This window comes from Pavona decussata, unplaced genomic scaffold (genome assembly GCF_977016875.1).
Source record: "Pavona decussata unplaced genomic scaffold, jaPavDecu1.1 SCAFFOLD_662, whole genome shotgun sequence".
Lineage (NCBI taxonomy): Eukaryota > Metazoa > Cnidaria > Anthozoa > Scleractinia > Agariciidae > Pavona > Pavona decussata.
The window spans coordinates 2501-18142 of NW_028145883.1; the positions used below are offsets into that span (position 1 = coordinate 2501).

Genomic DNA, 15642 nt, shown 5'->3' on the forward strand with positions numbered 1-15642 from the left:
AGGCGTTTTTAATGAAAAGGGTGGGACCTCTGCACAAAAAGGCATATGGGTTGAAGGACCAGACTAAGGACACCCCCTCCCAGAAAACCCCGCATGCGAGAGTTCGCGATTCTGTAGTTTAAACTGTTTAAAGCGTGTTCACAGAGTTCACCCTCTCGCGGAGATTATACCGCCGAATCTCTCTTTCCAGTGGCTCTAGATCTTGATCACCAACGTTGATGTCGCTGGCCTGCGGCAATTTTCCGGTTTTCTTTAACGTCGCCAGTCTAGAAAAAATATCTTGCAATCTGCTAAGCTGTGAGCCACTCCTCTTTGTCGAACAAGCGTTGGTTAGTACCCTCCCGACAAAGTGTGCGTATTCGTCTTGAAGCATCAGGCGGGGTCACCTTGCGCCCAGTCTCTTCACCAACAAGAAATAGCTCGAGAAGGAAGTTCTTCACCTGTTCCGTAAACCTGCTGCACGTCCTTACCTTTAGGGCCCAGCCACGAGGCACACTGTTGGAGCTGTTGGCGGTTGAAGCACTGGAGGTCTTGTGGGTCTCTGGTATTTTTGTTTTCAGAGAGGAGCAATTCGCCGCCCACTGCCGTCTGATGTGATCGTGCTGCGTCTCCCGGTGAAGTTTGTACTGGTGCTTGCCAAAGTCGAGATGGCTGACAAGGTAGCGGTTAGACCGGTAGACTTTAGTACACCCTTCCTCAGGACATGAAAACAAGGCGCTTGCAGTTTCTTCGCAGTTTCATTCCCCCACATCTTTCGCTGATGGTGGATTTCTCGATCGAGAAGCTGGATTTTTTAATGCACCTTTAGCGGTGTCTGGTGCGCGAAAAGGCTTCAAAACCTTTATACCTGTCAAGAAAGAGGGGAAAGTTAAGAGTATTGCTCTCTTAAAGTTTTCCTGCAAATTTGCGTCCTCATCCGGTCAAAAAGTAAAAAGCAATCATTCCTGGCTACTACCACTAGATTCAAAAAGCCACAGCTTTTCTTTTTCAGGTATCTTTCTATGCTCGCGACCATACAGCGCAACGAAGGCTCGTAATCGCTTCCATCCTGTTTCACTGCAGTGAAATGATATCATATCACTTCACGGGTATCATTTTTAGTCACGGCTTTATTACACTGATATCCACACATAATATGCAATAAACATGCGGATTGTATAGGGTTACTTACTTTAAGAACAGCGAAAAGGGTTTATCTTGTGAGAGGTTTAAACTCCATTTCGCAGCAGTAGTTCTGGTATAGTGCAACCATACGGGAGCTTAGCACGGTGTGCACCACGTTTGGAATCTCTAGCACCTCACCAGTTGACATTTGTAGCCTTTTGATACCGTACGCCACATCTTGAATATAATGGGGGCAACTGATAAAGTCCAGGAAGTGATTAAGTTTTTGGCTGTCGAGCCTGTAGCGAACCACAGATTGCCGCTCTTCACTCACACCGGCTCCAACCACTGCCGCACGCTTCCTTGCCTGGTCTATCCGCCATATGGTTAAGCCTGGTATCATCTGTTGTAGCTGCGTTTTCGTGTAATGCTTAACAAAAACGGAAAGTACTGTCATCTTTGTGTACCACGAGGTCGATTCTTCATAGAGGGAAATCAGCTCCTTTATCACCTTGTCGCCAGGACTTTCGTCTTCTGGTCAAGGGCAAACAAACCTCTTTTCTGGCAAAAGTGAACTCCAGATGTTTTTTCGTATTTCCGGCTGCCATGTTTGTGTCCCTCAGAGGGACACATTAACATGGCGTCTCCATACTAAGCTCTATAAATTTATGTGGAACATTTTGTCAAATAACTCGAGTACGGAATGCCGCACAGACCTGACACTTGGACAGATGCCTTATTTATTTATCCTCTATACCATGTCAATTTCTTGACTTCATTCATGGAATGGTTTTGATGTTTTTTTTCAATGGCGTGACAGTGAAAACCGAGAATTGACAGTCGTTGTCATAATTACTAGATATATAAGATAAAAATAAATTGTTGTCGTCGCTTGCCGCAATATCTTCGTGGGGAGGTCTAAAAAATTTATGCCAATCTATACCAAGGGGCCTCATACAGCGAGAGAAATCGAATTTTCTGCAGCATCTTACTGCAAAACGGTAAAGATGAAAGCGCAATTGAATCTCTGAATAAGCCGTAGACTCAAAATGACTGGGCCTGGCATCTGTAACACGCGTCGACCATCATTAACTGGACTAGACAGACGTCTGGACGCCTGCAAAAAGCTTATCTAGTGATCAGTTCAAAAATGCAAATTGTGAAATTCGCGTTGTTTGTGTTACGATTAATCCATCAGCCTTAATGGCCTTACAATGATGTCTAACAAAATAACCCTTTCTTTAATATGTGTAAAACTAACCAATTTCCTATTATGCCTTTCGAAAGTTGCAACAAACGTCATCAATGTTTTTCAAGAAAAAAAAAGGTTTCACCGGTCAAGGAAAAATTCACCTTATCTATGATGTTATCACGCAGGTACCAGAGGTATGTCGGGACATGTCTGACGTAGGCCGGAAACCACCCAAATGCTAAATGTTTTCATTGTGTTGTTTACAAAGTTGAAACTAAATACCATGTTACTTTACTGTCTGGACAAATATCATTGCTATTATATGTCCTGCTAAGGTCGACCATGAAAACTCTCTTGTGTTCCGCGTTTCTTCTTGTAACTATCGCAAACAATGTGCTTGATATACATGCTATATCTTCACTTGACGACAAGACATACAGCACTTTTCTTGAGCTACTGAAAGGAGAATTTAACGTCCCATTGCAACAAAGGAGCACGAAGCAGAAATCTGCTATCGTACGCTTTTGGCGCAACCGTGGCCATTTATCTCTTCAAAGAGGCAACGTATGCTTTGATGGTAAGCCAGTTTTACGGAAGTCAACTGTATCGAAAGTAGTAGCGAAAGCTTTCAAAGAAACTAAAGGATCTGGTGTGAGAAAACTCTACCACCATTTAAAAGACGTATGCAGTGGCGTGGGTGAAAGAGATATAAGATGTGTGCTTGGAAAGTCTCGTCTGCATCAACGGCTAAACGTACGATTTCAAAACAAAGCTATTCTAAAGCCAATACGAGCTAGAACTGTCCAATCCCGTCATCAAGTGGACTTAGTAAGTATGGAAAGTACTCCTGTAAAGAGAAGGGGAAGAGCCTTTAAATATGTGCTGTCATTACTGGATGTGTTTAGCCGGTACCACTGGCTTGTTCCACTGGAAGGAAAAAAAAGCAGCTCGATCGCAAAGGCAATGTCTACAATTTACAAAGAGCATGGTCCTCCCCGTGTCCTTCAACATGATCAGGGACGGGAATTCGACGGTGCTGTTAAAAAATTGTGCAATAAACTCGGTATTAAAATAATTAAAGGGCGTCCATACCACCCACAATCACAGGGAAAAATCGAACGGTCCCACAGATCGTTTAAGAAGAAGGTGATGTATGACTTATTCTCTATGAGCAAGACTGGGGTTAACTGGGTAAAATGCTTACCGGATTATGCAAGAACTTTGAATTGTGAACCAAAGGAGGAGTTATCTTGGAAGTCCCCCTTTGACGTGTATTACGGACGGAAACCCTTCAGAAAAAATTATATATCAGGGGCTTCTACAGCACAAGAATGGAACGTTGACGAAGAAGAGTACGAACGATTGACGTCGTCGGTTCCTAAAGATTACAACTCGCATGAATTACAAATAACGAGAATTCGGAAGGCCGCCGCATTGGCCAGTAAGAGATGCGAGAGTCGGATGATTGAAAAAGGACTGAGGAACAATCCTCCCTCAGTTTATAACATTGGAGAAAAGGTTCTTATTCGTTACCCGACGGCGAAGAAGTTATCTAGTAAGAGATGTGTCTTACCAGCTAGAGTACTTAAAAGGAATTTGCGCACTTGCAAGTACAAAGTAAAATTTACATATCCGATCAAGTCTTCAAATACCTTAAGAAAATGGATTTCCGTCAATGATATAACAAGCACGACAATGAATAAAGAACATGAAAAGAAAAAACTTGTCCGCCAAAGCAGCAAGAAGAAACACAGAAAAAAATACTTTATTCCTTTCTCAAATGAAAGAAAGAAATTCACCGACATGCAGTCTAAGATTCATTTCTTAATTAGCTTTGACCCCACCCAAAGACGACAACTGTCAGTTTTCTGCAGTATGCCATGAACTTATAAAAATGGGCATATTCCGGTCAGCAGAAACATTAAGAAAGGAGATAGTGTTGTTTCTAGAATCAAATCCAAACTCTGCAGATGGTACTCCATTAGAATTTTTCTCTGGGGTACCATGGACGCAGTATCTACAATCAATGGCACGTAATGGAACTTATGGCGACCATATAACCCTGCAAGCCATAGCTAATCTATTTAACGTACAGCTTGTAATCTACTCCACGCTCGGTACTTTGGCTACCCAGACAATTACCCCTGTGAATGGGTGTCCAATTGCCACTTTTTATTTAGGCCATTTTGCAGAAGGAGCTGGGGAGCATTACGTGTGTTTGGTGGACGATAGACAAGAGACAAGTGCTGCAAACGAGCTAAATGTTTCCCACTCTCTCATGGACGAAGCAGAGGTCCCACATGGCAATAGAGAAACTGAGAAAGAAGACGATGATGATGAAGACGCCAGTGATAAAAATTGCGAAACGCAAGCGCACGAAAAGGTAGACGAAGCTGAAAGTGTTCCTTACCTTAATCCGGATGTTTTAGAAAAAGTTATTAAAGCAACATTGAAGACATCTCCACAAATGCGTCAGACTCTAAGGGCTGTTTCAAGATTTTTTCAGCGAGTGGTGGACCGTGTTCCCCTTCCCTAGATTTACGTTCCAGGGTTAGAAGACTGTTCCGATATACGCCACGTCAGCTTGCGGAGGATTATAAAAATGAAAAGAAAGAACAGTGGTGCAGTAATTGCATTAAGGCAACTTATTAACTCTAGTAACTGGGCAAACGCCTGGATAAGCCTTGTTGTTTGCGGCTTAGGATGGTTTGCAGTATCAAAAATTGACTGGAAAGAAAATTAATCTGTCTTCCTTGCTGGTTCAGCCAGTTGCACTGGTAGTTAAAATTTAAGTTTAAGAAGCTAAAGGTTCAGTTATAGTTCAGTTATGTGTATGACTGAGGGTTTTCAGATTGTGGACGATTGGCGGGATCAAAGACAGCGGTTCATCGTTAGATTATGTACTGACAAATTTCTATAACTAAAGAGTTGAAGTTTCTGTTAAAAGCATTTTAATTGTTGTTTGACATGTAAAGAACTTTTTTGTTACTGTTCGTTGCTCCGTTGGTTTGAAAACAACAATGTCTGGTGATTCGCAATAAAACTATCTTCGTTTAGTTCAGTTTCAAAACAGATTTGTCACTTGGATAATCCTTTGATCCTCAGTGAAGCTCGGCAGAAATAAAATATCTGCAGACAAATAATCAAAGTCAACCTCCAGGTAAAATGCAACATCGCAGATGCTGTGTTCCTCCCCTCCCAACATACTGTAAAGACCGACTGAAAATACTGTTACATTTTGCGTTACTTCCTGGTATTACATTTTGCGTCAAAAGTTATTACATTTTGCGTTAACAAAGTTATCACATTTTGCGTCATAAGTTATTTCATTTTGCGTTACTATTACATTTTGCGTCAAAAGTTATTACATTTTGCGTTACTGTTACATTTTGTGTCAGTTATTACATTTTGTGGCGTAACAGACGGCTCTTTAAAAACCAGCAAAACAATGGGCTACTAGAACAATTCTTGACAATAACAATATATCTAGCGCTCTTGTTTCGAGCAGAAAGGTTACATTCTTTCTTAGAATATTGCTGAAAAGAACAAACACATTTAAAATCGCCCATCTTGAAGCCGCCGTTACACGTTGAAACTTTTAGCTGAAACTTGTATGCAACGGCGCTGCGAAACAAGTTTCAACAGGCGTTGCACCGTGTAACACGGTCGGTTTCGTGAAACTTTTTCGAACTCCCGTTGCGAGACAAGTTTCACGAAAAGTAGAACCGCTTTCTACTTCTGCAACGGCTCGCAACGGTGGCACTGGTGAAAAAACAAGAGTTTCACCGTGTAACACCACTTCGTGAAACTGGTCTCGTTTGCCGTTGCACACAAGTTTCAGCTAAAAGTTTCAACGTGTAACGGCGGCTTGACTGAATATCTGCTGGTATGGTTATGCATGGAAAGCGTGGGAAATGTTCTTGGTGTCAGGTGCTTGTCACGCAATCCTCTCAGCTTGTTATCAAAATAATGCCAGCGGAAAACCAAAAATAGTCTAAATATATTGAAGATTGTTTTACAAAATACCTCTAAAGATCTTCTCGAACTTTTCCTTGCGTTATGGAGACTTATGCACAAACGGACTCTGTATTACGATATTCTGGCACGTGTCACGCGATCCTCCCAGGCAGGCCGGATTGCCGTATTTTAAGGGCAAATTCTTCGTCTAAAATGTGAACATCACACACTTTTTTTTTGTAATTGCTTAGATCGTTAATTGTTCAAGCTGGAAAAAAACATTGAAATGAATCCAAACATGGCCGCTTGTTTGCTTTTTCCCGCTATTTTAGTGGTATTTTCCGTTATTTCACAACGTGGTGAAAATTGTCAAGTTTGATTGATGGCTCACAAATATAAAAACAAGATAATCATATATTTTTACATAAAGATCAAGGTTTCTACTTTCACTTGGCGAAATATTTTTTGTTGGCTTGAGATTTTGGAGAAACACGCACATCATGATTTCACTGCATTTTTGGCGCGGATTTTTTGCCCATTTTTAAACAAAATCTTTAAACTTGTATAGCTCTCTTAAACATTAGTATCTGGAAAAATCGTTTGGTCTAAATTGTAGGTTCATTGTGGGCAACAAGTGAGCCAAATTGGAGCGAAATCGGTGGGGGGTCGTGTAGACTCGTCTTCATGGTACTCAGGTGGACACGTTCTTAATATAAAATCTAGGAATTTGTCTTCAATTTCAGCCTGAAGTCGCCGTTGAAATTTCTAAATATGCTCGTTATATTTGATACTATGTTCCTTTACTATAAATTGAACAGAAAGGGCCGGTGTTTACCATCTTCAGGAAAAATCTAGAAAGTTCCGAGTTCTAATTAAATCTGGAAAACTAATTTCTGGAGAAATTCAGAAATTTAAGTCTTCCCCCATTGCAGCAAGTATTCAGGTTTAAATATTCCCCATTTCCCTTTCATTGTCCTGTTTACAGTCTCTTATCAAGGTAACGAATGACTGTTTGTTTTAATCAACAGAGTTGATAAGGTGATTTGGCCACCATAAAGAGATTTCAGTGCAGACAGGTTCAGTTAGCCCTTCGTCAGAGCGAATCCTCTGACGAAGAGCTAACGCTCGAAATTTCACTGAGCACTTGAATCTCTTTCCGTTAGCCAAATTAAACTCTGTTGATAAACTCAAACATTTGTTTCCACTCCCCACCGACGAAGCATCACAGTTTCTTTAGAAACTAACCCACTTATCCCATCAAGTAAGTCACGTGACATTGTAAATGGCAGGCACTATCATCTCTATCGGTTATCCTAACCGGGGTTATCTGCAAATGTTGATGCCCACCCCATGGGAATATCCCCAAAACATTCATTGATGAGTATAGGGAAAGGAGAACCTCCTTATCGAGTCACGATTTGTCATTTCATATCTTTTCGTTGCTGTTGTTGTTTTTGCTGTTATTATGATTGTGCTGTTTTCACAACAACACTTTCTCTGATTGTTGTTTGTGCTTGGAACAATTGCGGCGGAGGATCTCGAGTACTTCCCCCATTCCCCAGTCCCTACTGTTTACCCATTAAGAGTCCCTGTTGTTGGGCTGAAGAAAGCCGGAGTGTTCGACAATCTGTCAGCCATTATCGTTCGTTAGAGCATTAACAAGTGTCAAATGTCAACTTTTGTAAAGCTGACAACACAGTTTCACTGACACATACAAAAAGCTGGCTAATTTGAATTATAATGATAGCCGATAACGTTTCGTAATAGTGGTTCCACAAACTAAATTGCATCTTTTGCTTTCGTTGGCGTTTGGCGTCAGCTGATGAAACACAATTTTCGTAATTTTTAACAGAAGTATGCAGCAAGTTTACTTTTGATAATTCAAGTAAAAAAGGTTTTGCTTCGTAAAAAACTGTTTCTATTGCAGTATATCTTCAACATACTGGCTTTTCAATATTACACATGTCAGAAACGATTATGTTACATTACTTAACATGGTAATTATTTAAATAAGTCTTAAATGAAAGCACCAGTAAAAGGCACTGCATATAAAATTGAAGTGCTGGTACATATAATTATTTCAATATTGTTAACGGCCGTACCACTTATATTTCTCCTTGTTATGTACGCGGTTTTGTTCATACCGATGAAACCACGGAGTGATGATATTTAATATACCGCTTTCAGATGATTTTGTTTGTTTGTCTGTTTTTGAATTATGATACATCGATTAACTTTTACGACAGCCACTGCAATATATACACAGTACAAATTGGAAGTATAGCGTGCCTTGAAAAAAAACATAGACATGCTTCTTGTCTGGGTATAGTTTTGAACCACTCTTGAAGACACTAGAAAGTGCTTCAAAATTCCTCTTAACGGGATGTCGTCAAAACCAAAAATAGTTTGTTTTCCATGATTGTATTAAAACGGTATTGACTTTTCAGGCTGCGCGTCATCCAACGCACAGGAAACGTGATGATATTTCACTGGCAAGCATTACTATTCTTCCTGACGTATGAATTATTGGAAATAAAAAGTTCGTCATCGCAAGTCCTTACCTGTAAGTTTTCTCAGTTAACGAACATTCGCCTGTTTAACGGTGAGTTATGACTAATTCATTTTCATATCCAGGGGGAAATTTTTCAAAATAGCTTGTGTGGTAGTTATTTCCTCTCGCACTTTCTTAATAATAAATAGTGTTTATTATCGCAAAATATGTCCCAGCACTTACTGGCGTGGTTTTCAATGATTCCACTTCTCCAGCGGAAAGTCCCCGCAATTATCTGTGTTAGTAAAAAGAAAAAAAAAGCAATTTTATTATTTCAAATTGATTGTCCTTCATTATCCAAGAAATATAATATCGTAAATTCCATTTAATTTCAATACAAAAATCTAGATAAATGCAAACATTTTTACCTTTAAGCTTCTGAAAGGCAGTTTTCTAATCTGACTTTTACCACGATAAGATAACCAGATTCAACGAAAGGTTGAATTTTTTTTTGCCAAAAAAAAAATCGAGTGTATTTAATTAACTTTTGTTTGAGAAGCAAGAGCGATGCTAATTTTTTGACTGCGATGGTAAATAAATGAAATGGTTAAATGATGAAATTCAAAAGTACGAATGAAGAGGTCATGGTTAAAAGAGTTTTTTTTCCTTTCTACGCTGAAAATCACACCGGCGCCGAACCCCTTTCTTGTTTCGTTCAAATTGTAAAATGTGTCATTCGATACTTGCTTTTGTTAAACCCAGCTGCCGTTTCTTTACACGTTGATAAACGGCTTGGATTTGTTTTCCGGTGAGCTAGGTTAATAACATGTTTGGTGCAAATATATCATAATTGACATTGGGCTACTCAATTCACATATGCTCGTGGAAATTTTTGGTCACTTCTCAGCCGTTAATACACACATTCATATTCAATTTCTCGATCTGGGCTAACAGTTATTCTTTTATCTCAGCTAGCTCTTGTTGCTTCACCGATTATTCTTCAACTTATGAGTTTGTATTTTTTATGTTAGGGGACTGCAACTTCGATCGTCGAACACTTTGCAACTGGCAGAACGAAAAAGGCTTGGACCATTTTGACTGGCGAGTCCGGAAAGGAAACACTACAAGCCACGGTACAGGACCTACAAGTGATCACTCAGGTGAGAAATTGTAAAGCTTTGATTACATTGCATTGCATTGCATTCCATTAAATTGCATTGTATTGCTGGGTCTCGGTAATGTTTATCTTGTCGACTGGAACAGTAACACATATTAGTCTAACGTAATCAATTCACCAATTGGAAACCTTTTATGCATGATATCAAAACTAAAGATTCCAATGCGCTTATTCATTGGTGCAATTTCCATCCGTCTTTCCAAACGATCCCATAACTCCGCCATTCGTACTAGTCTCCCCATAATTTCTGCAGTGGGGAATTCCGATTTCTCAGATTCTCGACTGACAGACCAAGACCACGTATTTCTCACTTTATCAATTAATTCATCAATGTGATACCTTTATCATTGCTATCAAAACTAAAGATTCCAGTTGTTTTATTGAAGCTTGCATGCAATTGTGTTGCGAGAATTTCTGGTCGTATTTAAACAAGGACCCACAATATAAAAGGGATAGCTTCTCCCACCTCCGTCACATAGTCACTGCTTCAAAATAATCTTTTTAATAGTTTTTGATAATAATAGTTTTTTTTTTAGCAAAAAATATCGGGCAAGATTTCCACACAGCCCCATACATTTTGCAACTCAGACTCTATTCACGCTTGCCGTTTTTTGAAGAAAGTCGGTATGACAGTAGCACACGTATATTTAATGTGTGGGCCTGTGCCAAACAAGGTGACCCAGACCTGACAACTCTTGCTTTTTCAAGAAAACTTCCTACCTCTTTGTTAGAATGTGAATTTCACATTTATTATGTCCGAGTTATTCTCTTATATCGTTTCTACATGGAATATTCGATGTTGGCAGCTCAGTGTCTTCAAAGAAATGACTGCTGGCTTGGCCATACCAAGGTCCTTTTAATTGAGCGGGTCCTCGTTTAGAAGGGGAGGTTTATTGTCTTCAAAATAAGTTGCACTGCAAGACAATTGCTAGTCAAGTCAATCGTATAAGAACGGCCTCTCTTTGTAACTGAACACAACCCTTGTTTTCTTTTAATTGATATGATTATTGTGTGTCTGTTTTATCAGCAAATGCTCTAGTTTCAATACATTTATAAAGGGTTCTCTTATTTTGTATTCATTCTGCTATCTAAGCTATGAATGCTGTCTCTATGCTGTGCCTTGATCTAAAGAATGCCTGTCCAGCAGTGGTGGTGTTTTGCAACGTCTGTGAACAATTGCCTCGTGGAGCAAAACGTCTAATGATTAAATCCCATCATTTCATTTCATCGTTTCTCGCAAAGCAACACAAGTATTTTCTATTTAGTCGACGATGACTCCTTTCTTAACGATACGAGGCTCATTTTCACACTGCAGCAAAACAAATCAAACAAACAAACAAAAACGATGTAATGACTTATCTAGATGACCAATCGCTGAAAAGATTGAATGACTTTTAAGCCACCCCCAATTCGGTTTGAGCATGCACAAACAGCGTTTGCTTTAAAATTGTGAGTCATTGAGAACTTCACTAAAACGTTGCAATATATTAAACGTTTGGTAGGAAATGGCTCATATATCTACATTGAGACATCCAGTCCTCGTAAATACAACGAGAAAGCCAGGCTACTCAGTCCTTGGATGGTAGGCCCAAAGCGGATGACTTTCTTCTACTCCATGTATGGCAGCTTTATTGAGTCTCTATCAGTCTATGCTAGAATCAATGGCAGTGACTCCAGAGTCTGGAGTCGCCATGGAAACCAAAGGACAAGTAATTGGACACAGGGATGTACAGCTGTTAATTATTATGGGATATATCAGGTAAAGTTGTTTAAAAGGCAGCAACGTCATGCATTCAGGTCAGAACGTTGACTTCGTGAATGTTAACTTGTAGTAAATCTTAAGAGCCACTGTCTGTAAATATCGAGAATCCGGCGTCAGTCGTGAAATTTTCAATTTCTTCATATTTTGCCCAAATAACCTCTATAGTGAGTTATTTTCGAAAATACTATTCAAAGGACCTAAAGCGCTTTAGTTTTTTCAAAATCTAAGAAAGTTCGAAAAACGCCATTTTGAAACTACAATAAAATTATGCATTTTCGTTTCGCTCGTTCAGATCAACGCAATAACATCTATCGATGTACTTTGGTTAACTCATAACAGAACTTTTGATCTCCCTGAATCACTAAATTATTATTGAGAAAGCTGTTGAAAACTGCTTGTTTTTGGCTGTTACAATTACCCTTATTACAGCGCTTTAGCGGATAAGGTAATTTTAGCTAACTTTAACAGCAACAAAAGCCCACTGGTACATGTAATTTGAAGTTGAAACTAGCATGGTCTTAAAGCCCATTCTTTATAGTTTGTTGTATAATAATTGCTAAGGCGGCCCGACAAAAGTGTCCTGTCGAGAGACGGAAACGTGAAGTGTACTTTCTGGAATTTCGACCTTCCACGAGGCGAACAAGAAGCATCCCGATTCCGAACAGAACCGCACATTGTAAAATCTACCGATGGAAACCTGTTTCGAAATCCTGGATGAATCAAAACAGTCTTGTACTCAAAGCTACAATCCCTTTTGATTGAAAATATTATTATGTTAACACTTGTGGAAAACAGGAGACGTGTAGTTCAAGCCGTGAAATGTGTAATTCAACGCCGCGCCGAGCAGATATCTACAGTACCACGCACGTGTACATGACGCAAGATTGCTATTTCGTTCCGCTATTATTTTACCGTTAAAACTAAAAAGAAGATCCTCAATATCATGCATGTTGTCGTCTTCCTTCGTTCATTCTTATCTCGAGATTTTTAAGCTCTGAAGGGAACACGCCACACGCCAAAAAACAAAACAAACAAACAGGACGATCAAATTCCAAGACAAATGCAAATAGCTGCAAATTCAGGCCCGATTTAGTATTCAGTTGATTAAGACAACCGCACATTTGTTTTATATTCCAGTGATAAGGCATAATGTACATCAAATGATTATGTAGACAAAGTAAAAACAAACTTTCAGCAATGTCAAGGTACCGTGGGAAAGCAACTGTTAACAAGCTTTTTAAATTAATTTGTAGTTGGAAACAAAACAATGTCAACCTCACCGGTCTTTTGGCAATCCTTGAGAAAAATAGTGAATCCCTTGCTTCTATTGCTATGTATGAGAAACTTGCTCCTATATGTAAAGTTAGCAAACCGGTAGACCTGTTTTCTCCAAAGGCTGTGAATTGCACTGGAGTATTGCAATTACCTTCCGTCAAGTACAAAAGTTACTTTTATAGTTGACCAATGACCCGCCATATGGTCCAGATTTCTCCCTCTACAAAACGTTCCAGAACGTCGTTTGTGGCCGGATTTTGAAGTAGTTTTGTTGGCCTGTCCCAACAACTTTTTTCCTCTGGGAAGCTTGCAAACGGGCACTGTTATGGGGGTGTCATTAAAACGCAGGGTCGGGGTCGGGGCCGGGGCCGGGGCCGGGGCCGGGGCCGGGGTCGGGGTCGGGGTCGGGCTCGGGGTCATTTTTTTTCTTTTTTTTTATTTCAACATCACAAGTCATTTGTGGGTCAAATAAGGATTAAAGCCAATATAAAAAAGTTAAGTCTCTAAAGCTTACTAGCTTAGGATAGGTCATTGGTGACAACACTCGATGCAGCTCCGTATTCTGGCGGACATTGGTTCCGCGAATTGACTACCTTTTATTCTTCAAAGAAACGAAATGAGGCAAAAAATACAAGGTACGAGACAATATATTTCCTTGAACTAACAAATTCTTGAACTAGAATGTGCATGAACTTACTATGAACTTCCATGATCGTGCTCGTTTGTTACAGTCAATCCATGTCACGCGTGACTATTATTTCCGAGAATGAAATAAACATGCGTTCGAATTCCTTTGTAAAGCTCGGCATTTGAAAAGAATTTAGAACATTTTTCTGGAAATCTTTCCGTATAAGACGCATTAACTGACAAAACTGAAAAAGATTCAAAAGAGACAATTGTTATTCTTGAAATACTTGTGCTGTAATGTAAAGAAAAATTCATAGTTTTATACCGTCAATAAACTAGGGAACTTTCTACGAGAACTCTGAAATCTCATTGCCGACATCAAAACTCGGTGAGGGTAAAAGAGTTTGCGGAATGGTTGGTGGAATGGCGTGCGGAATGGCATAATTATGCGAAATGCGATTTACGTGGGAAATAAATTAACTGAAGAGCGCGTCATGTTTTCGCGCCAATTTTATAAGAGCAGCAGTTTTTTTGATGCTGTGGACTCTTGCTAAATATTAACAACAATTCGAGGATTTGATCGTCTGATTGTTGATTTGGAAGAAGTGAGGGTAAAGAAAGCGATGAAAACTGTTTATAGTTTTCGCATTCAAGGAACTATGAGAAAATCCGTAGTAAATTAAATTTCATGTTCACTTTACTCCGTGCGACTTCGGTTGACAAAAATAACGTGGCAGCGTGAAGTCTTCTCAGGACAAAGATTGATCCTTTACCATTGTTTTTCTTTTTTTTTAACCCTCGGTAAAAGATCAATTCTCATACCCTGTATGCTCGATGATTCATTTATCATGAGCGGGAAAATGAACAACAATTTGACCGAAATGCATTTGTAATTGTTTCACAACCTTTCAAACAACCGGGTTTCAGTAAAACGCGGGGTCGGGGTCGGGGTCATTTAATTTTCTTTTTTTTTTTTCTTTTTTTTTTTCAACATCACAGGTCATTTGTGAGTCAAATAAGGATTAAGGCCAATATAAAAAAGTTAAGTCTCTAAAGCTTACTAGCTTATGATAGGTCATCGGTGACAACACTCGATGTAGTTCCGTATTCTGGCAGATATTGGTTCCGTGAATTGACTACCTTTTATTCTTCTAAGAAACGAAATGAGGCAAAAGATACAAGGTACGAGACAATATATTTCCTTGAACTAACAAATTCTTGAACTAGAATGTGCATGAACTTACTATGAACACCCCCGCCACCTTCCATGATCGTGCTCGTTTGTTACAGTCAATCCATGTCACGCGTGACTATTATTTTCGAGAATGAAATAAACATGCGTTCGAATTCCTTTGTAAAGCTCGGCATTTGAATGGAATATAGAACAATTCTCTGGAAATCTTTCCGAAAAAGACGCATTTACTGACAAAAAAAAAAGATTCAAAATACTTGAGAGCCAATTGTTTTTCTTGAAATACTTTCGCTTTCATGTAAAGAAAAATTCATAGTTCTATACCGTCAATAAACTAGGGAAATTTCTACGAGAACTCTGAAATCTCATTGCCGACATCAAAAATGACATGTAAATAGGCCTTATCATAGCACGGTTTTCGACGCCATTTTGACGAGTAGGGAATCCGATGTCAAATAATTTTCATAAAACATTGCTGCTGAAAAATTCATGAATTGGAAACTTTTGGCATTAGGAAAAGGATTTTAAGAAAAAAATTGGAGGTATGTAACTGTGCCAGCAAAGTGACCAGTCGCGTTTTGAAAGTTCATGCACATTCTAGTTCAAGAATTTGTTGGTTCAATATCCGCCAGAATACGGAACTGCATCGAGTGTTGTCACCGATGACCTATCCTAAGCTAGTAAGCTTGAGAGACTTAACTTTTTTATAGTGGCTTTAATCCTTATTTGACCCACAAATGACCTGTGATGTTGAAAAAAAAAAAAATGACCCCGACCCCGACCCCGCGTTTTACTGACACCCCAAACAACCAGTGTCGACAGGGCTTTTCGCTTTTTAAATCTCCTTTTAGGTTGAAACGTCTGG

The 15642-nt window shown here is 39.4% G+C and overlaps 1 protein-coding gene across 1 annotated transcript in view; it reads left to right on the forward strand.

Moving 5' to 3' along the window:
- The first annotated feature begins 8683 nt into the window (after nucleotides 1-8683).
- LOC146449065 (uncharacterized) overlaps nucleotides 8684-15642 on the forward strand; it is a 60543-nt gene continuing 53584 nt past the window's right edge. Inside the window, exons 1-3 of the mRNA XM_085102032.1 lie at nucleotides 8684-8816; nucleotides 9776-9904; nucleotides 11424-11680. Coding sequence (XP_084958158.1) covers nucleotides 8732-8816; nucleotides 9776-9904; nucleotides 11424-11680 — 471 coding nt within the window. The 5' untranslated portion in view covers nucleotides 8684-8731. The remainder of the gene's footprint in view (nucleotides 8817-9775; nucleotides 9905-11423; nucleotides 11681-15642) is intronic.